Source organism: Platalea leucorodia (genome assembly GCF_965183815.1).
Source record: "Platalea leucorodia genome assembly, chromosome: 2".
NCBI classification, from domain to species: Eukaryota; Metazoa; Chordata; class Aves; order Pelecaniformes; family Threskiornithidae; genus Platalea; species Platalea leucorodia.
The window spans coordinates 25,150,482-25,173,972 of record NC_138824.1 but is presented as its reverse complement, the minus strand read 5'-3'; the positions used below and the strand labels follow the sequence as shown (position 1 = coordinate 25,173,972).

The window sequence follows — 23,491 nt, the reverse complement described above, 5'->3', positions numbered from 1 at the left end:
AGCTCAGCAGCTGTTTTGGTCTTCAGGCCACTCTTTGGTCCATGCTTTGTAGAAGTTTAGATGCCACCTAGATCTCTTAATTTGGAAACCCGAAAGCAGAAACTCATAAAATGAGAGTCTGTTTTCAAAATTTGTCCCATAGTGACTCTATGAGTCACCAGAAGTTTTGGAATAGATCCCAAGGGATGGGATTGCTGTCTCTTCTCTACCTAGTTGATAATGTTCCTTCCACATTAAAAATACAACATATTTTATATTATAGCCCTTAAAGGCTCACATTTTCCGTACCTTTATCCAAACACATTTTTCAGTGGACATACGGTGCTCATGTATCAAAGCCCTGTTAATTCTCAAGTCAGCGATGCTCAGCTTTTGAATGGCAGGCCAAATAGGTGGGAAGGGCAGCATGGTACTGGGGAATGGGTGGGTGGTACTCTGTCCTCTGAGTCTGTGCTGAGCCAAGACTCATGGGGGCTGTCAGAAGGCAAGAAAAGGAATATAAATCCTAATGGGGAAGGGGGAAGATGTGGAGGGAACCGAGCTCTTAATCACTTCTGCCCATTAGCAATACCAGAGTATTTTTCCTAAGACTAAAGGGAGGCGAGCCTGGTGTCCTTGTCAGATCCCAATATATATATATTATTTGAATTTTATCTATCTCATAAATCCCCTTAGTAGTTTCAGCTGGATAAAGTATTCTCCTTGTTTCTTGTCATAAACTGCTGCAGCGTTCTTTTATGCAGCTGCCACATTTCATCCTAATGCAGCTGCATTTCACCCAGGGATGAAGTGATCCCTATATATAACTTCCGCATCAGTTTTTATAACCATTTAAAGTACCTCAAGATGAGATGTGGGATGCAAGCTCTTGTTTTATTAGTGTCATCACAAAGTGCTGCATTGTACAAATCAATTGTAAGCTAAGAAGAAAAGTGTTTTCAAAGTGATACTTGAAGATAGGGAGAGATTTTTGGGGTTAGGAGGATTTAAAATCCTGGTTTAGGAATTCAAAAGGAAGATGGCAAAAAAAGGAAATGAACTAGCATCGAGTGAAGTTGTATTAACTGAGTGGACATGTGGGACAGCGGGTAGCAAAAATGTCAGAGAAATGAATGGCAGAGAGTCAGTTTTAAGTGACTTCAGAGTGGAAGATACAGAAGGTTGAGGAGAGAGGGAAACCAGCAGTCGATAGAAGTTATCACAATGATAAGCAGCAACCAAGTACCTGAAGAGGACACTCAAAGAAGGACCTGAATTTCCTGGTTTTATCACATAGCTGAGCCATATAACATGCATGTGACTTTTCAGCATCAGTTGGCACTATTAAATGTCTTTGCTGTGGTATTAGTGTTATGTCTGAGACTTTTGAATGTTAAGACAACTACTTGGTGTCCAAATCTCATTGCATTCTCATATTTAGGTACCTGATTGTGCTGAACACCCTGTACCTCAGCAGAGGGAGTTAGAAGTCTACATAATGGGAGAATTCCCTGGGGAACTGATTTTATCCTGAAGACTTTTAGGGACAGTGATGGCTGCCTGGAAGGGTGTCTAATTACTCTGAACTGGGAGTCGCTCAGGGTATTTCTTGCTCCTGAGGTCTTGATGTGTCCCTGTGCCCCTACTGGCTTGTTGTGCTGGCCCCTGCAAGTCACCCCTCAGCTTAAGGAGCTTGTTGGGTGTAGCACATTGTACAAAGGTCTCTCCTACACTGCCAACTGTTTTCTCTGTTGTTGAGATGCTGTTTGCATAGCTGCCTTCATGTTATTAGCGTGAGTGAAACCATTGTGTTATATACCTAGCTCTGATGAGATCAGATGTAAAAAATATTAATACAGGCAGAGTGTTCCCAGACCTGTAAAGTTTCATGCCTGGTGAACCTGCTATAAATCTCAGGCCTACCAGCTTTACCAATATCCCGTTAATTTAGGAAAGGCATTCATCATAATTCTTTCACCCAAAGGAGAGTTAGCTTCCTAACTCCTTGCCGGAATAACACACCTTTCTTCTTTCTTCTTGGGAAATGCAGCCTTGCTCAAGATAAAAGGGTCCCAGCTGGGCTGTGCAGAATTTGGTTATCGCAGGGAACAAAACAATTGTCATAGTGGTTGAAAGAAACAGTTCATATAGTCCCAGACTATGTCTGAGCAATAGAAATGTCAGTAACTCAGAAGGAAAAGCTATATAAGGGGTCATCTAACCAGGAAAAAAATAATCTTATAGCACTGTCTTTAGTTTGGTTTCATTTATTCTGTTCTGGAGAATCCTTTTCCAAATCTGTGGTGGTAGCAGTGAGTAGTGAGATAAGACTCCAGCTCAGTATTGAGCCCACTCATCTCCTGAACCCAGTGTCCTTTGGCAATAAATTTTATATATTGCTTTAAAAAAAATACTTCATCAGTTTAGATTGCTTTCCTTCTTTTTCATTCCTCCCTTTTCATTAATCTCCCTGTCCTTGTGCTGCAAGGCAGAGTGAATAGAAGTTCCCAATTTCCTATTTTTGTATTACCCCTGATTTTGTACCCTTCTATCATAACCCTTCCTTATTCATCTGCTTTCCAAGGTAAACAGTCCCAATCTTTTCATCTCTCAGCATATGAGATTTTTTTTTATGTCCATAAATAATCATGCTTCTCACTTTCAACCTTTCTAAGAAGTCAGAGCATGAATGGACATCATCTCAACAAGTGTAAAGAATTATACATAAAGAAACTACTCATGAGCTTGAAAGGATCTTTTTCTATTGACATTTGAATTATATTCAGCCACAGTAGTTTAAAAGGTTCATATTTTATTGCATTATTACTGGTACCACAATATTCTGCAAAAGCTTAAGGTCTATTAAAATAGCACTTTGACAGCTTTATTTGTTCCTTGCTTGCAAAACATAACCTTGCCTCTAATAGTAATTATACAGCATGATATAAAATAATTCCAATGAAATTCCACTTTTGAAAACCTTATTATCAGGATTTATTGAAGAGTGTGCACTATAGTGTAGTAAAATAATATAAATTCATTGTATGCTTATGGTTTTTTTTTTATTATATATTTGCACTATAAATGGTAATTTTACAGTTGCATGGTACAATTACCTTTGCGTTATTATTGGAATTCTTCTGGGAAAGTCCTACAGAGTGGAAGGGAATGGGATAAACCGTTAGACCTCTACCTAAAAGCATTCCCTCAAATAGAGTTCTCAGAAATTTATGCTAAAAACCTAAATAATTTCAGAGACACCAATATCCTTTGCACAAAAAATTATACCATCCTATAAATAAAACTTGGGAATTTTCCCTCTTAAAGAATTCTGGTGGGTACAATACAACATGAAAATGTTACAGAAAATTGTATCTGTCTTTATTAAATTGCATGAGACTTTTTCCTTAGGGAATATGAGAAGCTTTATATTTTTCCATGATCTACACCAACCTGCTTGGAGTAGTGAAGCGAGACTATAATCTAGTAGTTAAGATATTAACCTGCTCCTTGCAAGCTATAGATGTGAGCTTCTGTTATGCTGTGAATTTCCTATGTGACCTTGGGAAGTCACCTTTTCTCATACTGAAAAATATTTTCATGTTCTTTACAATTTAGCACCACTACCCTACTGTAGTCTAATTTCTTAGTTCCAAAGTAGCTTTGCAAATGCCATTCAATGGAAACCTATCAGCCTTTAGTGTTACGTAGTAGCTGAGTGACAATGGCGTGATGCGTTTAGGTATCTAAGAACTTCAGAAATTTGGGATTTGGTCTGTCCAGACCAGATTTCTAAGGGTATTAGTAACTGAGGAGTGACATAGTCATATCTTTATGGGCAGTTAAAGGAGTCAGGCACCTAGTTCCCACCAATCTTGTCTCTGGCCTGCTTATGCACTTTTGAAGTGCTTTAAATCCCCGTTTGTGAAATAAGAATAAGAGTTACATGGATAATTATCTTAAAGACTATGAGATGTAGGTGCAGGAGAGTAATGAGGGCCACTGAAGTACCTCAGACTGGGCTGCAAGAAGAAGCTGAAACATGCTGGACCTGTTACACAGCTTCAGCCTGAACTGAGCTTTCCTATAGATCCCATCTGCCCTCATGAGTGCTCTTCTGGGAAGACATCAGGGTGGTGGCATGGCTTGTTGGTGACATGACAGGCGTATGCGGCAAAAGGGATCCATCAAGACCAGCGAGGCAAGGCTGAAGCTCTCCCGCATAGTTTCTACAGCTGCCTTGAGCATGCCTCAGGTTTAAGACACAATGAATGTTTCCTCCCCTGGGGTATTATCTGGTTCACCTTTCACACAGGCCCACAGTGGCTCCTGAGAGTAAAAGGTGTTATTAAACCCAGGGTTGAGCTGAGCCTTCAAACTGACCCTAAAATGCCAGGTAGATGTTGTTCTGGAAGATGCAGTACAAATGCTGTCATCCCAACAGTTTTCCTCCTTTTCAAGGAGAGAGTAAGACAAGGACCAAAAGTTAATGTAAAGCATAGCACCAGACTAACCACCTGCAAACCCTGTGAGCTATAACCAAGCTGTTACTCTGCTCCCAAACAACGCTTGCAAGAGTGAGACCTCGTCTACCTAACAGACCGGCTTGTGATGGCCACTGGATCTCACTGATGCGGGTGCGCAGTAAAATACACTCCTTTCCAATGACTTGATTAATCATTTTCTCTAATGCTCCCAGATATTTTATCTTAAGTCGTAGTAAATTATATGTAAGTAGTGAGCAATATAGGGGGAATAAAAAAGTAAACATAAACAGTGATTTGTTACAGACAGATGAATAATAAAGGTTATCACATAAAGTTGACATAAACACAATAGATGGGGTAATTATGTACCTTATTTATTCTAGTTGCTATTTCTTTCACTGCATTGTGCAAAGAGATACCTGAATCTTAAATAAAAAATACAGTTTAAAAAAAAGGGAGAAACACCAAAACAGAAGATAGAAGAGACAGAGGGAGAATGGCAGAAAGGCAGAAACAAGATGAAATGCTGATGTCTAGACAGGAAAAGGGAAAGGACTGTAGTATCTAGGTCTTAGCACCAATATCTGTGGACAGTGATAACGTCCCAAGCTAGAAAATTAATTTATTTACATGATTTTCTCTTGACAGAGCAATTTTCTCCAAACAACTTTTTAGACAGTTCTCTTTCATGTGAGGAAGGACTGTCCCGGTGGTTTGATTTTCTTGGGCTCATTAAAATGCAGCTAATATGGACTAAACAGGACCCTTAGAGGGTCTGGGTCAACTTGCTACTCCAACAGCAGACCGTTACCAATTTTGGTGGGGTTAGTTTTCTGCTAGCTTAGAGGACTGAGCTAGATCTCTGCAGGGTTAGCCAGGCATCAGTTGTGGCATGAAGGGAAGCAGGAGAAGGAGCCAGCCGGCGTGGGGCAGGCAGGGCTGGATGTCCCCTTTGGTGGCAGCTGGCTGCTGGAGTCTTCCTCTGGTGTTTGGCACCGTCAAAGCAGTTTGTGAAGAAACGGTGAAAGTGTTGGGAGAGAGGGAGAGACTGCAAGCAACCGTCTCCATTTTAGCCCCAGAATAGCCAGAGCACCCACATGGTCTGTGGGAGACAAGCTCAAACCAGCTTAACACCCAGCTGTGCTCTGAACATCTGTCACATTTCCTGGGTGAACCTCTCTCCCCTTATTTTGCTCTATTTACACCCCAAATAAATTTAAAAAAGGATCAGAGATTTGCACTTCAATCTCTACTGTGCAATATATGCTTTGGGCTACTGTATCAGTGTCTCTGATATAAACATTTAATTTAATACACAGTGGGACAACTCTAGGAGGAAAGATTAAGACACAATCCCATAGCGGGGGCAGAAGGGAAGATAGCTTGGCTGATCAAAGAAGTGTGTGATGAGGTTTTAAGTCCCTGCTTGCATATGGGCACTGAAAGGTTTCAGTCAAGCAGGGGGCAACTTCTGGGGAGCCCCTGGGGCGAGATGAGAGGAAGGTCAGCAGCAACGTCTGTGCGCAGGGGACTTTGGACATACCTCCTGAAAAGAGCTGGTAGATGACGGGGATATGGAGGCAGTGAGATCATCACCCTGATCTCACCAGAAGTGTGGCTGAAGGGCTTTTGCTTGTGTGGATCTCAATTATAACTCGCTACTGGTAGAAAAGTGAAATGGAAAAGAGAAACTTGTTTCCTATCAAGCTTCAACTAAAAACTGAAAAAAGCCCTGAGAATTCAAGTTCTGTGAGACATATTGATGCTTGTCAATATTTGTGACTGAATTATTATCTGGCCTTAATAATTAATGATTGTCATTAACTGCTGCACAAGCAAGTGGAAAGCAGTAGGTAAATTATCCCTGACGTTTTTTCAGTCAGCAGAGCAGGGCAGTAGTGCATAAGCACAAACCCACCATCAGGAGTGCTGGAGTGAGCAGCCTTTTGGTCATGCCAAGGGAGATGCTACTTGTGGGTTGGTGGTAGCTCACATGCTTCTGGGAGGACCTGTGGCTCCTGCCAGTCTTGAGTGCAAAACTACGAGCCATGTCCTCTCCTAAAATCACTCTTCTCAGTGTGACAGCCCTTCTCTGTGCTGTTGACAAGCTGCCTTGGAGCCACCTGTGAACACCTCTGGTTTTCCAGGTCCTTCAGGGTTGCACCAAGACGGTGCAGCTGCTGCAGGCTGGTTCAGACCCCTGCGTTAGCCTGGACGTTGGAACAGAACTGGACCAACACCGTATTTCTGCAACCCTTCATTGACAGCTTCAGCGAGGTCTTTTTGATGCTGTACTCGTCTCTCCTCAAAGAAGTCTTCACTGATGTTTAACTAGCAAGTAAAAAAAGGCAAATATTAGAGTATGTGCACAGAAAGAGAAGGTTAAACTGACCATCTCAAATTATGTTTTAAACATTACAATACCCAGTAATGAAAGAATCTGTATTACATTCTGAACTGTAACTTGGATTACATGCCCAGAGCAAGATAACAGAAATCACCTTTGGTGTCTGCTGAGGAGTAAATCCTTGTCTGTGCCTTTTCACCTAAACCACAGGAGCGGCCAACAGGGGAATGGCTGGAACAGGTGCCTTTAACCAGTGGAAATACACTGATATGAGCAAAGTCATAGTATTGGCTGGGCCAGCAGCACATTGCACTTCTCCCCTTCTGCTGGCCTCTGAATAAGACCAAAAAGGAAAGAGATATGGGAGGGAACTGGGCACTGATATGTGTGCGAGACCCAGTATCCTGGAAGCAGACTTAGCAAACCTTATTAGAGGGGAATCTGTTTGTTTGAGATGATCATTTAGAAAATGAGAATACTCCCAATAGATTCCTTCGGGGAGGAGACAGAGTCAAAGATTTGAAAGCAGAAGTTATCATCATCAATCATTTTTGACTGGTTGCAGAGTGTTACAGTCTCATACAAAAGAAAAAAAAAAAATGGGTGAGATTTACTTCCTTGGTTATTCCCTGCAATTATTCACCCATTGCAACCTGAGATTTTTTAGATCTCACTTGGGCTGCAGGAAGATTCCTCAGCAAGCTCCTCTGAGCAGCCAACTGCAAAAAACATTGAAATATGAGAAGCATATAAGAGCATTAAATGGTAGCATTCTCCATCACCCACAGCCACTGTTAGTTGTGCTTCCAGGCCAGATGAAGCTAGAATGTACGTACAGCTGTTCTGAGTTGTAAAATACGTTTTGAAATGGGATTGATTCATCTGTGTTTCATGAGATTGAATTAAGCAAAAGAAAAAAGTATAAAGACTTGTCTTTTTTCCAAGCATTTAATGAAAATATTCAGTCTCACTGGAACATAATAGAGATGTGCTTTCAGCACACAGATGTGCAGTAGTGAGAGCCACGTTTTATGTAAGCTGCTCATTCTTTTGTGCAGTGTTAAGAACTGAATGTACTTTCATACTCCTTTTTTTGGCCTTGACGTGAACTAATGTCAAAGCAAATGAAGACCTGGTGGTAAATCCTTTTCAGCACTGCTAATGATTGCGGCCATTGCGGAGCTGTTGCTGGCTGTCTAACCATCTTTGGGAAATTGGGCTTTTGATAAGTAGACCTTGTATTCTGAATTTTGATTTCTGCAACAAAATTTGCTGGTGTGACTCAGTATTTAGAGGACCAGAAAGGTGTGTGGGTCACATACTGCAGAGTATATTCAAAGCAGGATTTATGGTGAGCTTCAGTGGGTAAAGTCATTAAGGGTATAATGAATGATTTGAACAGAATTACATGGGGAAAATTTCACACCAGCATCTCCTATCTATAAAAATGGATTTTAGTAGAAAACAGATTTACAACTGGAATTTTTTTCTATGCAAGGCAGAACATGCAGAAGAGCAACTGAGCCTGATTTTCTTTTTCCAGTTCCATTGCTTGTTTTATATTTAGGAGTTTGTATTATGGCTGCCTAGATTTTACAGCCACAAATATGCCAAAACCCTTGACTGGTTCATTCAGGTTGAATAATAAGCAACATAAAATGTCTACTTTCTTCAACACACTCCATTCCTTAGCGTTTTGCAAATGTGAAAGGTATAGACATATGTTTTGACTTTGATCTTGTAAACCGAAACTGTTCAAGTGGTAGATCCTGATCTAGATCTGGGCAGCAAGGAGATGTTTCCTCCGCAACCCACATTAATCTGGGTGAGCCTCTATTTTCAGCTGTTCCTCCAGTCACTCTGGGAGCAGCTGCACATGCAGGCAGCGTGGGTGCCCGGCAGAGCCAGACCTGGCACACTGCTTTCCATAAAATTAAGCCATGGAGCTTGGTAGAAATTGAGGTACCCTACTGTCAACATGCATCAGTCATCTCAGAGGTTGGGTACATAACCACGTGTGTGACTGCTGGAGTGCACAAAGTCTGTTTTGCTGGAGACGCTTCAAAATTTATCCTCTGTTTTTGTGTAGCTGACATTTATTTACTGCTGCTTTAGTAATTGCGTGGGCTGGATCTACATCTCCTGTGCAAAAAGCTTTAGGTCTTATGTAGTCCCCCTCTTCAACATTATTTTCTTCCATTCCCTCATGCTCACCTATTCCTACTGTCACCCCCAAAATAAGGAGGGACTATTCTCTTGTCCAGCTGATGATTCCCCCTCGTCTTTCGTAGGGGTGGGATACATCTTATTCAGTGAAAGCTGTTTGAAAGGGGAAGCCTAGTCCAGCATCAGCTGTGTCCATACTTCTAAATAGTGGAGAGGCAGGGACAAGATGACACAGACCGATTCCTCTCCTCACTGCTTAGTACTAGCCTTTTCAAGAAAAGATTTGTCTTGATAGATAACTGAAACAGTCCAAAACAGGCCTGGAAGTGGATTAAAATTAAAGAGTGATCAGTCTGGGGTCCAGTGCTTGAAGCTACTGCCTGTATCTATTTTATTTAGCTGCACAGACATACCTGTAGCTGTTTATCCTCCCTCTGTTAGCAGCCACAAGAGAAAAGCATTGTCAGTAGTTGATTTATCCCACCTATTTTAGACACTACTTTAAGGTGAAATGAATCACTCTTTGGAAGTAACTGTCTCTCTATTGACTATGGAGGCAGTCTGCATAATGGAGTTCAGATGGCTAAAGGTAGAAAGGAGCATCCTACCTGTGCAATTGTCCCTTCAGTAACATGAGGCCTGCACTGGGGTTTTCCTGGCAGAGCTTTCAGTGGCTTTCCTGTGGGATTTTTCTCTTCAAGAAGTGTCAGAGCAGGAGAAAAAACAGTATCACCCCATTTCCACCCTCCTTCATCTTCACCTCTCCCCAACAACTTACCCTTGGAGGAGGATAGGACACAGGACCACAGGCCTGGCTGAGAAACTTCTCCTGCTGCGTGGAGATGCTTAACACTTCGTCCCGGTCACCAAGTGGCTATGCAAACCCCAGAGTCCTGTGGAGGCAGGGGGATTTCTTTTAGGGACTATTTTATTTTCTGATGCTATTAAAAAGTACTTCAGAGTGATGACAGTACTTTTAAGCAACAAACAGCTACTGCCAAGTATCTTTGCTATTTCCTTGTAACTAAAAGAACTTCCAATGCAAAATAACAAAGTGTGAACTTTTTTCTCTTCTCAGAAATCGAAGCAAAGGAAGCGTGTGACTGGTTACGTGCAGCTGGATTTCCCCAATATGCTCAGTTCTATGAGGGTAAGTAGGTTTTTCTCCTCTTTGTGTGGTACCAAAAGTGTACTGGGTCCTTGCCAGGAGAGCTTGCAGTCGGCCAACTCTACATTTGACTGAGTTATGGCCATGGCTGGCTGCTTCACAAAGCCTCAGCTGCTGGAGTCATACAAGTGCCTAAAGAAAAGTAAGATTCTTGCCCTCGTAGCCATGGGAATTAAAAAAAGAGCGACACAGTTTGTGTAAACCTCAAAGATTAACAAAAACAAGTACAAAAAATCCAAATACATAGGTCTCTTTTTTTTTTTTAAACTTCCTGAACTGTGTCTAAAATAAGATTAAAAACACTGAAAGTTACTGAAAATGTCAATCTTACTGAAAATAAGATTTAAAAACTCTTCAAAATTACCAAAAGTTAATAATATGAGCTGCATTTTACATTTGCAAAGCAAGAAAAGCCAATATTTTGGTGCTAACTCAAAGCAAATGGCCGTGTCCCCTTCCTAGCTGCAAAGTTTGTGCGCAGGGAAGCGGCATCCCCGAGGGCAGGGTGAGTGGGTGCACTGCTGCTGCATTCAGCAGCAGTTTGGGGACTAGGGCTGGGTTTCTGCTGCTCTCCCTAGCTCAATGCTGAGAGGGAAGCTGCAGCTGATCCTCACTTTTCCCAAACTGCGTGTTCTGTCTGCCAGAGACACAGAGCCAGCTCAGGCCCACTCAGAGTTATTAGCCGAAGTGCAGCTCCGCCAAACGCCGCTGGACACCTTCCAGGGTCAGCTTGGGTCTGGAGGCAGCACGGCTCCACGCATGGAGCAATGGCCAAGAAACCTCATGGGTCAGAGCCAGCTCTGCTGAGAGCCGGCTCAGACACCATCCATCCACACACGTGGGATGGACGAGGACACCTCTGCAGCTTCTGATGGCCAGCTGAGGTCCCTTAAGGCTCAGGTGCCCGGGTACTGGGAGCACCATGCAGAGATGCTCAGGTGGCTCCTCAGGAGCCAAAAGGGCTCTGTTAAACCCAGCAAGGAACTAAGACTAATAAGCCTCCCAGACCAAAGCTGACATAGATGTGTGTCTACCGCAGTCCCTGGGTGCCCAGTAGTACTTTTGTGTCTGCCTTGTAATCAGAGTATCTCAGATCCCCACTTGCCCATGGAAAGGAGAGCCTGCTGCCTGCCAGACTCAAAGGGATGTTCCCTCCAAAAAGCAACCTGTGCTGGGCTCCCACAGTTCCCATACAGTCAGTGTACACTCTAGACAGTCTGTGCCTCTGAAAACAAGGTTCTTTTTACAGGCATCTATTATGTCAATGTTAAGTACTAGTGTCTGGAAATGCTGGCTGCAGTTCCTGTATCCCAGCATCCTGCTGAGGTACCTAAGCACGGCAGAGCCGTCTGGAGAAAAGCCACAGCGCTGGAACCCATCCCACCGTTACAGAGCCCACTAATGTGTTGCAGCCATGTCACTTTTCATTACAAATGTCAGCTTCCAGCACACTAGTCTGGCTTTTTAGCTAATATTGGGGGTTATAATTCAGCTCTTTTTTTTGTCTCTGTTACTTGAGTAACCCTTTGTCTGAAATCATTGTTATTGGGACCTGTGTTAAAAGCAAAAAGTGCAGAACATTTCTGTGTCATGGGAAATGTCTGTCTAGCAAATAACTCATTAAGTCACTGTGATGGGAATGGAGAACCTTGTTGCTCATGTGGATAAAGAAACTCTGTTGGTAATTCCCTGATTTCATTCATTTGTGCTAGGCGCTAGAAAGAACAGCTAACAACCGAGTATCTTATTAAAGCCAAAATGAAATAATCTTGCTCTCTCTTTGGTGCACAGGACGTTCAACTATACCTTTAAAAGAAAAAAAAATAAAATAAAGTGACTGAAAGGGTCACAAATACAGCTGGAAGGGAACCAGAGCTGAGTGAAATTGGTCATACTAGGTTTCGGTGAGCAAGCACATGCAAAGCATTTTAGATGTAGACAATGTATTTTAATTTGAATAGCAAGCAGTCATCTTAATATTGTGTCTCCTTTTATAGACTCCCAGTTTCCCATTGACATTGCTGCAGTAAAGAAAGATCATGATTTTCTTGACAAGGACCTTGTAGAACCTCTTTGCAGGTAAATAACACCTAAAGTTTCTTTTCTGATAATTTAAAAACATGAGATGATTTGTTATTGTTAACATAGCAGCGGAAGCAGCAGCAGAGAAGTTTGCTTGTCCGCGTGAATTAAGCAATGATATCTATAATGCTAGCATTCTGAATTCATTACTCTTGTGGAAAATCCTGGAGTAGGACCGACACTAAAGTCATAGAAAACATCACATGATTTGAGAAGACCCAAATCCAATGGGTTTGAAACACCTGCCTTTTAAGAAACAACTAGCAGTAGTACAAGCAAACCCTGAATAAATGAGAGTTGCATTTGAGTTGCACATGAATAACTCTTACATCCAAGCACAGCAGAAAAGATGAAACTTCATTGCACAGAATTCAGCAAGTACTTTCTCTGGCAGCAGACGTGGTTTTCATGCTGCTGTGGTTCCCTTGGTACTCTCCTTTTGGCACCAGTAACAGAAGTGGGACCAGAACGCCACAGTACTACAGCTGCTACAACTAATCACTGGTTTGCCCCTCCCAGAGGGCTTGAGTTTGCTGTTTATCTAGCTTTTTATATTCTGCCTGTGATGAATATATCATACTGCATTGCTCAAATACTGTCCCCCAGGACTCAAGAAGCAGCAATTCTGTGGTAGTTTTGCAAAACCACATTGCAGAGGCATTGTTCCCCTCTTCTTTCTCCTGCGCTAAGCTCAAGCTGGGTTCTGCTCCTCTCCTCTTCATCAAGGACAAAGGAGCATCTGGCCCCTAACCAAGCAGGCTTTATTACATGTTATGGAAACTTTCACAACACCGACATCAAGATAATTGGACAAAACTCTTATGTCCCCTTCTGCAACTGTGGCTAAAGTCATCAGAGAGTGTATGCTGTTCTACTGCACATCATACTGTGCATTTCAGGGACTGAGTCTGTGATGGAGGACTGCAGAGAGGGTTTCTGAGAATCATAGAAAATAAAGCTGAAGAGAGTTCATCTAGTCCATCTCCATCCCAGGCTATGCCCTCCTTCCTGGAGGATCCAGGTAATTCCTGGGCGTAGTTGTCAGAATGCTTTCCCAGAACTCCTTTGCTGCAAGTGAGACCTATTGCTTCTTATTTTGTCTGTTATGGTTATGAGGAACGGAATAGTCTCTTTCTCTGTGTAGTAACCTTTCTGTCTGAAGACAAATCAGTAGGAAAGATTTGGATCCTTCAGTGATTGCTCTCAAGGATGCCAGGGAGCAAAATAACTGCAGACTTCATCCACTGCTGTTCGTACAGCTTGTTTGGAGGGATTGCTATGCCCATGCCTAAGAAACCTTCTTCCCACAGATAGATGCATCCCCCTGCTTCAGTCTGGCATGGTGGAAGACATACATTGCTGTAGTTTGGGAACTGGGAATTGGTAGGAGGTTGAGATCTCTTCCCCTCTGCCCTTTGCCACAAAGTTGAAAGACCATCCGAAAGTGCATGTATGATGTCTGTCCCTGTCCCTTTCTCCTGAGAACAAACAGTGAGGTGCAGTCGTTGCTTAGCTCTCTGACTCTCCCCAGCCTTTCTTCTCTGAAGTAACTAGCAATGGTAGTACTTCAATTATGGTCACCAGGCATCCAACACCTACACAGCTAAATGGGAACAGCTCACCTCTTGCTCCTCCGGCCTCTCTGTAGACTCACAGATACACCTACAAAAATTGCGCTGTGTTTATATATTTATGATGATTTCTTTGTGAGCTGAACAGCTAGAGACTTAGAAAATAAACTAGCAGCTGGAGAGATGCACTTATGTGACAGAATGCTTTAGCCTAAATCAAGTGATACTGCTGAGACCTCTAGTGCATAAGCATAGACACAGATCTTTCCAAACTATTTTATTCAAAGACAAAGGGGTTTATGACTGTCTAGTAACATTTTCCGTAATGATTTTATTCAGAAAACAACACCTGTTGAATTTCATTTTTGGTTGGAGTTTTTAAACAGTTTAGATCTGAAGAAGGAATAACACCTCATATACTAGCCAGGTAGAAATACAAGTATTATGTACAGGTTGTTTTCAGATTGCAGACATTTAATTCACTGTAACTCAGCAGCTCCAAACTTTTAGCTGAGAGCGACCTGTAAAAAGCAATTGTGCCAAATGTCAAGATTCAGATTCATCAGAGTGAACAGTGCCAGCCGCTGCCCCCAGTACCAGCTTTGTTACTGTATTAGCTATCAAACCACCATCTTCCAAGTTTTCCAGTGCACTGGAGATCCTCACAGCTTGGCTGACTGCTGTGGCCAGTTTTATACCCTTGCTTTGCTCTGTGGTGACATTACTGTGAGGTACATGCCAGCATATCATATGAGAGCCGCAGGCTGTGATGCACTTCTATGGAATAGAAAGTTAAAAAAAGGTTGGTTATTATTTCTGTATGCACCGATTCCCAGGTCGGGAGCCAAACTTCCATTCTTCAAACACCCAAAACTGCCCTTGAAGCTATGCATGACCAAGCCTTCACACTGACTAATAGTGCATTCAGCCCATAGTACTGAACAAAATGGGGTTCTCATTCTTATTTGGAGGATAATTTTAAAGCTGGAATGCCAAAGTGGATAATCAGTTTGAGCAGAGTTTTAGCTCTGAATGGTAATGTTTCTAGCATAAACACTGAATTTCTCTGCTCTTGTGGATTGAAATCAGACTCTCAATCTCATTTTATAATCAGCTTTCTTATGGCATTGCAGTATGCAAGACAACATTAGGTACAAATGCAGAGGAACCTTTTCTTTTTTTAAGGCAGCGGGTAGTATTTTAGTCAGAAAGCCTAAGACTCCCTGTTGTAAAAGATTTCAGTGACCTTTTTGAGATATTCTAACACTCCTGCTGTTTACAATATCATTTGAAAATTTGGCAGAGTAAAGACCAAATTTGAGGCCTTTGGGTTAGAAGCATATCTATCAAGAGATTCCACTCAGATTTTATTGAGTAACGAACAATAGAAAATTACCATGCAATCTGCAGGCGAACACTGTCAGCCTGCCAAAATAATAATTGGCCATGAAAATTTTATAGCTGGATCTCTGTGTCGTTTCCAAAATAGCAGCAACAAGCTCTGGTCTGGGAACTTTAGTGGCTGCTGTGATAAGAGGGTGAGAAGGAAAAGCCAAGGCATGTTGTACTTTTTGTATTCACGTAAATAGTGACTAAGAAAATAAAGAACAAGTACGTAACGGTCTGATACATAGGCCCTTAAACCAAGCTCTTAAAATTCAAACGGGGCCAAGCAGCCAGCAGCCTCTTTTTCCATAGCTAGTGTCTCTTAGATAGCTTGTAAATAATCCAAAGGTTGCTGTACATGGGACATCCTACCATTAGAGTTTTGAAGTGGTGATTGAATCCAGTACTGTCTGCTGAGTTATATTGCTTTAGGTGCTGTTAGGAGATAAGCCCGGCTCTCCACATGCAGTATGGAAAGGCCTGCTCTGAAGTCAGTAGAATGGCTCCCATTGACCTCAAGGAGAGCTGACTCACCTCATGTGAGCACGTAGCCTGTAAGGTAACTCACTCAGCTGTAGCCATGACAAAAAGTGATAGGACTGGAAAACAGTATATTCTCTTCACGCAAAAAGCTGGTGGAGCAGGGACATGCCAGTGCCAGATTCACACACCAGCCCTGCCAGTACTGGGAGGACTCTTATTCAGTGTTCAGACCTCAGCAGAACCCAGCGTGAGCAGCTGGATGTCCTCTTGCCAGATTCCACAGCACCAGAAGCAGCCAGCTAGGGGCATGTGTACGCAGCACCTAAACTTGGCTAGGAATAATGATAAAACAAAGAAATAGTGTCATTTTTCCCTCAGGCAGGAGTTTACGGAACCATATAATGTGTTTGCCTTGTCACGATCCATAAGAGAGGACATTTGCAGATCTGCAGAGGTAGGAGACACTGTGCTGACCATGCTAGCCCTCCCCATGGTGCCACCTCCTGCAAAACTGGTTGGTGCCCCTGGCTGCATTCCCCACCAGCTGCCTGGAAGCAGCTGCAGAGCAGGTCCAGGGGAATGCATGGAGCTCCAAATCACTTTAAAGTCATCTTCCCATTATCTGGATGGCTCATCAAGCAGGACAACAGGTCACCCACAAGGTTTTTCAGCTACTCAGATCCTGAATTGCTACAAGCTTGTATTTATTTGTAAACACTGCTTAGTGCTGTACAGGATGAGAAAGTCAGAGATTTCCTGCTTCTGAAGAACTTCCACAATAAGGGTCAATAAGTACAGCACTGGGGTTGGGATTCAGAGCCCTAAACAGCTATATCTCATGCCATCTGGGATATCCTAAGATATCTCAGATTTCTCCCTGGGCTGGTTGGACCAAGAGGACCTGCAGCAGCTGAAGGCCAGGCTTGATATTCTAGGGGATCTAAAATAGCACCAGACATCTCTGTTTGGGCACCTGAATCACTCCGCTGGTGTTTAAGTATTGTTTCAAGGGACACTTTTCAACATAGAGATGATGTTTCACCATAGAGAGAAGTGTTAAACCATAGAGGTAGTGTTTACCTGTGATGGCCTGGAGAAGAAATAAAATTAACATCAGTGAAGCACTTGCTGTAGCAAATATTTTGCAGGCTTCCCCTGAACACTGCAGAGCTTTCCAGACAAGCATTCAAATGCATCTGAGATTATTTGTTTTTCATATAGTCACCTCTTGTGTTTATTTAACGTGTTTTTTTCTGCCTTTTCTTGAGTCCATATCTTGTGTTTTGTTAACATTACAGACAGTCTTCTCCCATGTTTTTAAGGAGTGACATGAAAGTGTAGTGCTTCTCTCACTTCAAGTGGGACATTAGTGACAGACTTTTGAAACCAGAGACTTTTATTTTTTTGTTGAAAGATTTGCTGAGGACTTGGCTGTCAGTCATGTAACGACTTTAAGCAGATGAGAAAAGCTTTCTGCCACCACTGGCACATCAACAAGGCATAAGAAGTCGAAACAGACTGGCTTTGATTGGAGTTGTTAGTACCAGGCAGGCTCACAAATATGATCGTTAGTTCTCTAATTTCACTGGCAAATCTTTCCATAGCATTGGAAGAGCCCCAGAAAGCATGCCAATGTTTTGTAGATCTGTGAATTTAAAACCTGAGGTTGAGTCCCTGGCACCCATTAAAAAGTAGTTTTGTTTTTGATGGAGCAAGTTCTTCATAGCAAAGCCAGGGTAGAAAGCAGCCAGGACAATGGTGTGGCTTCCCAAGCCTCCAGTTTAAATAACAATATTCACTTTTATATAGCTGACCTCCCAGTCCCTGCTGAAATGATCTTGCTCTCGAATGCCATTAGCAGGAAAGCAATGGCTTTGGACGGTCTTGTTGGTTTGATCACGTGCTTTTTGCACCTTTCCATGCTGAAGAAGCAGCTCATCTTAATAGAAATGCCACGGCACTTTCTGCTGTCAGCTGGACACATGCAGAGGTACTGGGGTGCAAACAGGGCGAAGGGTACATCATGGGCTGTTGCTTCCTCATCTTCCCACTCCTGAAGTGCATGGCTTGTTCCTGGGATTTTAGAAGGCAAGCAACACCATAGTGAATGGAAGGAGCACTGGTCCCTGTTATTTAAAATGTTTTCTTCTACATCTTCCCCTTCACAACTGCAAATAGGCAGTAAGTATACAGGTTTTTTTATGAACTATTGAGGAAGCAGTTGCAGAGATCACCTGCCAGGGGCTGTTGTGGACACAGGGGGCTGCACTGCAGCCCTCTTTCTCAGGAGAGTTTCTTCAGTGCCTGCTCTTGGAGGCGAGGGAGGTGGAGTTGATGGCTTGGTTTCCAGAGTTGATGAGCAGCTTGAAAGGAGGCAGTGGTTTCTCAGGATTTCTGAGCCTCTGGAGGTGAATTTAGCTGATGCTTATCTCCTGGTCAGCCTTGCAGGACACACTTAGGTCAAGGAAGCAGGGAGCACTTCTCTGTCCCTGGTCTGGCCGCTCACCATGTAAAGGTGTGAGGACACGGTGGCGGCTTGATTCAGATATGCAGCTCTGAGCACCCAGGTGGCACACAGTGGCACGTCAGTGTGGAAATGTGGCTACAAACTTGTCCCTCCAGCACAGGCCAGCTAACGCAGGGACTCTGAGCTGAGCCTCTGGTTCACCTCTTGGAGGAAGCTGTCTCCAAGGATAGAAAGTTGGGCTGCAGTCCTTTGAAAATGTGTCTGTGCCTCTGTATATTTGGAATTGATACTGATATGCAAATTTAAACATTTTGCACTCAAAAGAAGCACTGAACATTATTCAGCCCCAGGGCCCCAAGAAAATGCAACTTTGGGTTGAGAAATTCCATGTTTGGGCAGAAGATGAGCTTTGCAGTAATAGATGTAATCCCTGAGGAGGAGGATTTGTGGGCAGAAGGTTGAAGATATAGCTACAGCGCCACAAAGCCTGAAATTTATTACAAGAATGTTACTATCATGCATGCGGGGTGTGCTTGTGCATGCATTATACTCACATTAATATGATGAGCACGGGGCTTTTCTGATATGGCATAACGGATTTATTGGCTTGAGTTAGGGAGGAGTATTTTATCTACAAATGAGCAGATGATATTTTGTGAGGGAATTTTTTTTAAGGAAGATCCACGTGTGGTGGGCTGGTTCTTTATTAGTGGTGGCAATTTGAAAGTATTTCTAATATTAGAAGTCTCGGGGAGGAATATGTTAATGCCATAATGTTCTTATGCTATGTGAGAGATTACATTATTGATGCGATACTTTTTTTCATGTGTCCTTGTAACTTATCACATACAGTTCAAATGTTATCAGTTCTGGAGATCTGCAGCCTCTTCCTGAGACCCAGAAGCAACCGGGGCAGCTCTTGCTGCAAAGACACAGGAGATGCAGGCAGCCTACAGAAGAATGTTGTGGGCACGTGTCTCTCTCACTCTGTCTTTCTTTATTTTGAAATTCAGCCTTAAATCTGGAAAATGTTCAAAGTCAAACATATTTAACTCTGAGCCTCTGCTTTTAGAAGATGGATGGTTTCATGAATCAAGACCTTTAAGTATAAATAAAAACTAATCATTTATGATTGGCATGGTGGGTTGCCTATTGAAAGAGCATGTTTTCTTGCCCTCTGATTGTCTCTGCACATGGATACACACACACACACATTCACTTTCCATCTTTGTGGGACTGTCATTTCAACACACTATTGTCATGGGATAGCCTTGGATTTAAGGAGCAGAAGCCTTACAGAGTCTCTGATAACATCATTACAAACACGGCAAAAAATGATTAAAAATATTTATTTAAAAATGTTACATTTGTTACATTTTGGGTGTTAACCTGTTTATAAGATCCACAGGTGTGGGAAAGGAGCTATTAGCTGTGGAGAAACATTTTACTAACTGCTAAGAGTTCTTCTTTATGTCAACTTTTTAAAGGAGGTGCTAACTGCCTAAAGTGAGGAACTGCATCTTTTTCTTTTGTCTTTCACAAGTGCTTTGAAATCCCCTAACATTAACCTTAAATCGTTTCAGACCAATTATGTTACCTGCAGAAGGCAACTTACCTCCTTAGTCTCCTGTCATTTCCCTATCTATCAGAGGGGTTTGCTTATACCTGTTTCCTTTGCTGAGTACTTAAATGTCTATGAATTAAAAAGCAATATATAAAACCTGGCTATCAAGTAATGTGAAGCTAAGATTCCCTTTTAACGCAGTGGTCTTACAGCCTGGAATAATATGACCAGTATCGTTTCTGAAGCCTGTTGTATGCAGTTAGCACCCTACAGGCAGATAAGAGAAAAGCTTTTGGACTTATGAAAAGTCATGCCCTTTAATCAGATGCTGCTAATCTTTTGAATTTGCTTTGCCCTGTAGACGACTGAACACACTGAACAAGTGCGCCTCAATGAAACTCGATGTGAACTTCCAAAGAAAAAAGGTAAGGAAACTTCATGAAATGTGCTGGCTTTGCCCTGGCTTTTGTGATAAGACCTCCCCAGTTCAGTCTTTAAGTCAGTAATGCTCTTAAAAGTAAGTTAAGTGTATCTGACTTTGAACACGTGTGTCAGCATTATCTGGACACACAATAATGTAAATTGCTGAATCTTCACGTTATAAATAAAATAGAAAAAAAACTGTGACTAATACAGCGGGAGCAATACTATATGTGTTAAAAGGGCACACGCAGTACTTAAAACTTTACGTATGTGTAGTTCAAGTTAGCGAGTGAAAAGACAGTGCGGTTTCGTTAGTCTGGCTTGTTTGCCAATGCCATGTGAGTACACAATGGAAAATCCTGCTTGGAAAAAATGGAAGCTGTTTGGACAAAAACAATAGCTTTTCTCTATTTCTTGTAGTGACATATTCCCACTTAAGAATATGAAAATAAACTCTGTCATCCTTACAAGCTCCTATGCAACATGGGAGTTATTTGAGCTTACAGGGTTTCAGCAAGGACTGCAGAAACCGCCTATTGATTTTAGGAGTTTTGTAACATGTCCAGCATTAACTGTTGAATGTTTTTTTTCTCTGGTCACAAATTCCCCAAGCCCTTCAGCAGTGTACAATGGTAGCTGTTGACTCTGAGAAAGTTTGGTGTCTGTTTTTCCTCCCTTAGAGTGTTTGTCTAATGCTTTTTAAAAACTGCCTCCGAGAGTTGCATTTTTGGTGTCTTTGCAGATTCAGTCTATTCATACTCTGTTCACTGTTTGAGGGAACTTGAACAAAGGACGGTTTCAATGTCCAGATATTCTGCCTTCTGCATGTGCCCGTTTATTCTGCTGTGCATTTAGTCCATTCCTCTTCTCTTCACTGCTTCAGACCTGATGGATTTTTCTTGTCTTTGATAAGTGCCAACACTTCCCACATCAAACACCCACATCACACCTGACAGAAGGAACAGTAAAATCCCCTGACTACACGATAACTTTAAGATTTGGGCAGGTAGGCGCTATAGGAAGAGGCTGAGGTCCTTCAGCAAAAACTGACTCAATTGATTGTGTCGTTGACCTGCTTGGAGGGGTGTCTGGTTTGCGTCCAAGCACTCGTGTACTTGTGTTCACGCAGAGATACTGGAGCTGCACAAGAGACAGAATTACAAAAAGCAACATATAGGCAAACGCTGATTGTCCTCTGGAAATTTTGTTTACCTCCTGTCCTTCTTCTCTTCAACAAGTATTTTGGGTTTGGTGTGAGGTTTGTATGCTTCCTTGCTTGCTTCTTTTAAGTGTCTGATTATGTTGGGTTAAAAAAAAGGAGAATTTTCTTGTTACCTTTGCTTTTATTAGGGTTTTTTTGCCACTCCTCCCTGTTTTACATGGATTGAAGCCCTCAGCTGCTCTCCTTGCAGATGACCGTTAATTTACTATGGAAATGAGACTGCCCTACTTGGTACCCTTTCAGGGGTACAGAAGCTACTTGGGTCCATGCCTGCATGAGGCCAGGGAGGAGCAGAGCACAGAAAAATGTAGAGAAAGAGGGGATGAAGGAGATTTGGGATGGCAGATACAGAGCAAGTGAAAGTAGAAGAGAATGTGGGGGAGAGAAGAAGAGGGAGGAGAGACCGCTGACAGAAGGAAATGTAAATGCAAATGTAAAAGCTGGAAATTGGGTCTGGAATTGAACACGGAACCAAGTAAACTTTTTTGCTGTAGATATTGCCTTTCCTAATAGTCTCTATGGTGATCTGAACAAGGAAATGCAAAATCAGCTTGCTTTGGAGGTTCAGCGTAACAGGTTTGCACAGGACTAGCGCAGCTGCTTGAGTGATCATTAAAATATGGCCAAGCGAGCTGCCAGGCAAGGTTACTGTGAAAGCCAGCACAGGGTCGGTGTTCCCCACCGCCCACCCTCCCACCCGATACATTCACGCTGTGGGCTGCTCTCTTCCCCTTGGCTTCATTGAGATGCATACAGAAATCCTCGTCTATGTGTTGCAAATATGTCCGTAAGCGATTTGGACAGACAGAGATTAGCCTTTGGATTAACTGCCTTCTGCAGCTGTCGCTTTATGAGAATTCCTGTCCCCAGCTGGAAAAATGTGGCAGAATTCCACCGCAAATAAACCCATTTTTTGCATTTTCTTAGCATCCCTCTGTATCTTAGGCAAGAATACCCTCAGTCAAAAAGCTGTACTATTTTAAATCAACTGTGACAAATCTGTGAATCAAAACCTCTTTCTCTTTGGCAAATGTTATCAGTCAGTCCTCAAGAAACTTGCCCCTTCTCATCTTCCCAAACATAATGGTATTAAATGGACTTTTGAATATGCTCCAAAGCCGTGCACTTGATTTCACCCTAGGTCAGTAGAAATATACGGTCATTGCTCCAAGATGTCTGTTCCGCCTGTGTAAGATGAATCATTGCTTTCAGCCCTACTCTTGCTCCACTGTCCCCATAGCTGGTGACATGTCGGTTGGCAAAGTGCTCTCTGCATTTTTTTTTAGGACAGTCTCGTTTGTCAGGGCACTCTGATATCTAACAAGAACAGTGGGTCATTCAGGATGTTCGTGGCTTCCAGAATTTCTACTGATTCCATCAAAAGAAAAGCACATTATGTCACAGCACTTGCAGTGCAGCCGAATTTGGAGTGAGTCACCGTGGCAGCATTTCAGTAGCCAGATATTTCATTTGTCTGATTTTTCTTTTGATGAAATGCAAGAATGTTCCTTACCAATTAAAAAAACTAAACTAAACCTTTTTTTTATTGAGCTGCAAATTTTGACACCAAACCCCCTCTGTATTTTCTGAGTGGTTCTTGGGCAGAATGTAATCCTATGTGTGGTGGTTAGACACAAAACTTGTTTACTACCAATATCCATTTCTGTTCATCTCTACTTTCTTTAAAAAAAAAATCTTAAAACTTATTTTCCTCTAAAAATGATTTAAAGTATATTCACCACTGAATTTGTGTTTATTTCTGTCTCTTACTTTGTGCTCTCCTCTTGGTGTTTTTCACAATGTCTCTACCACTTTGGCTAGTTTAATCGATTCCAGCTTGTAGAAAATACAGGCTAAATCCTGTCAGTTCATACAGTGATGTCAGTGCAGCTACAGGGATTTGTGTCAGCCAAGAATCTCCTTTAAGGTCCCTTTGGCATACTGGGATGTACAACAAATAAAAAAAATATATTTTTGTCCTATTGGCTGGTGCCATCAATGCTTCAGCAGTGGTATGCTTTGTAGATATAATTACCACTACTAAATATTTAAAAGTACATACCCTTGCGGTTTTTAAAATATCCACTTCATGGCATTACTAAGACCACAATAGATGGATTTTTAAGTGCCTGAATCTGTGCAGTTC

General features: G+C 42.2%; 1 protein-coding gene across 3 annotated transcripts in view; it reads left to right on the top strand.

Moving 5' to 3' along the window:
- The window catches only part of STARD13 (StAR related lipid transfer domain containing 13), a gene marked incomplete at its 5' end in the record, with an annotated part of 256,335 nt that overhangs the window by 209,360 nt on the left and 23,484 nt on the right, over positions 1 to 23,491 (top strand). For all 3 annotated transcript variants that reach the window (XM_082304662.1, XM_082304664.1, XM_082304663.1), the window contains 3 exons: positions 10,058 to 10,129; positions 12,145 to 12,226; positions 20,062 to 20,125. In XM_082304662.1, coding sequence (XP_082160788.1) covers positions 10,058 to 10,129; positions 12,145 to 12,226; positions 20,062 to 20,125 — 218 coding nt within the window. The remainder of the gene's footprint in view (positions 1 to 10,057; positions 10,130 to 12,144; positions 12,227 to 20,061; positions 20,126 to 23,491) is intronic.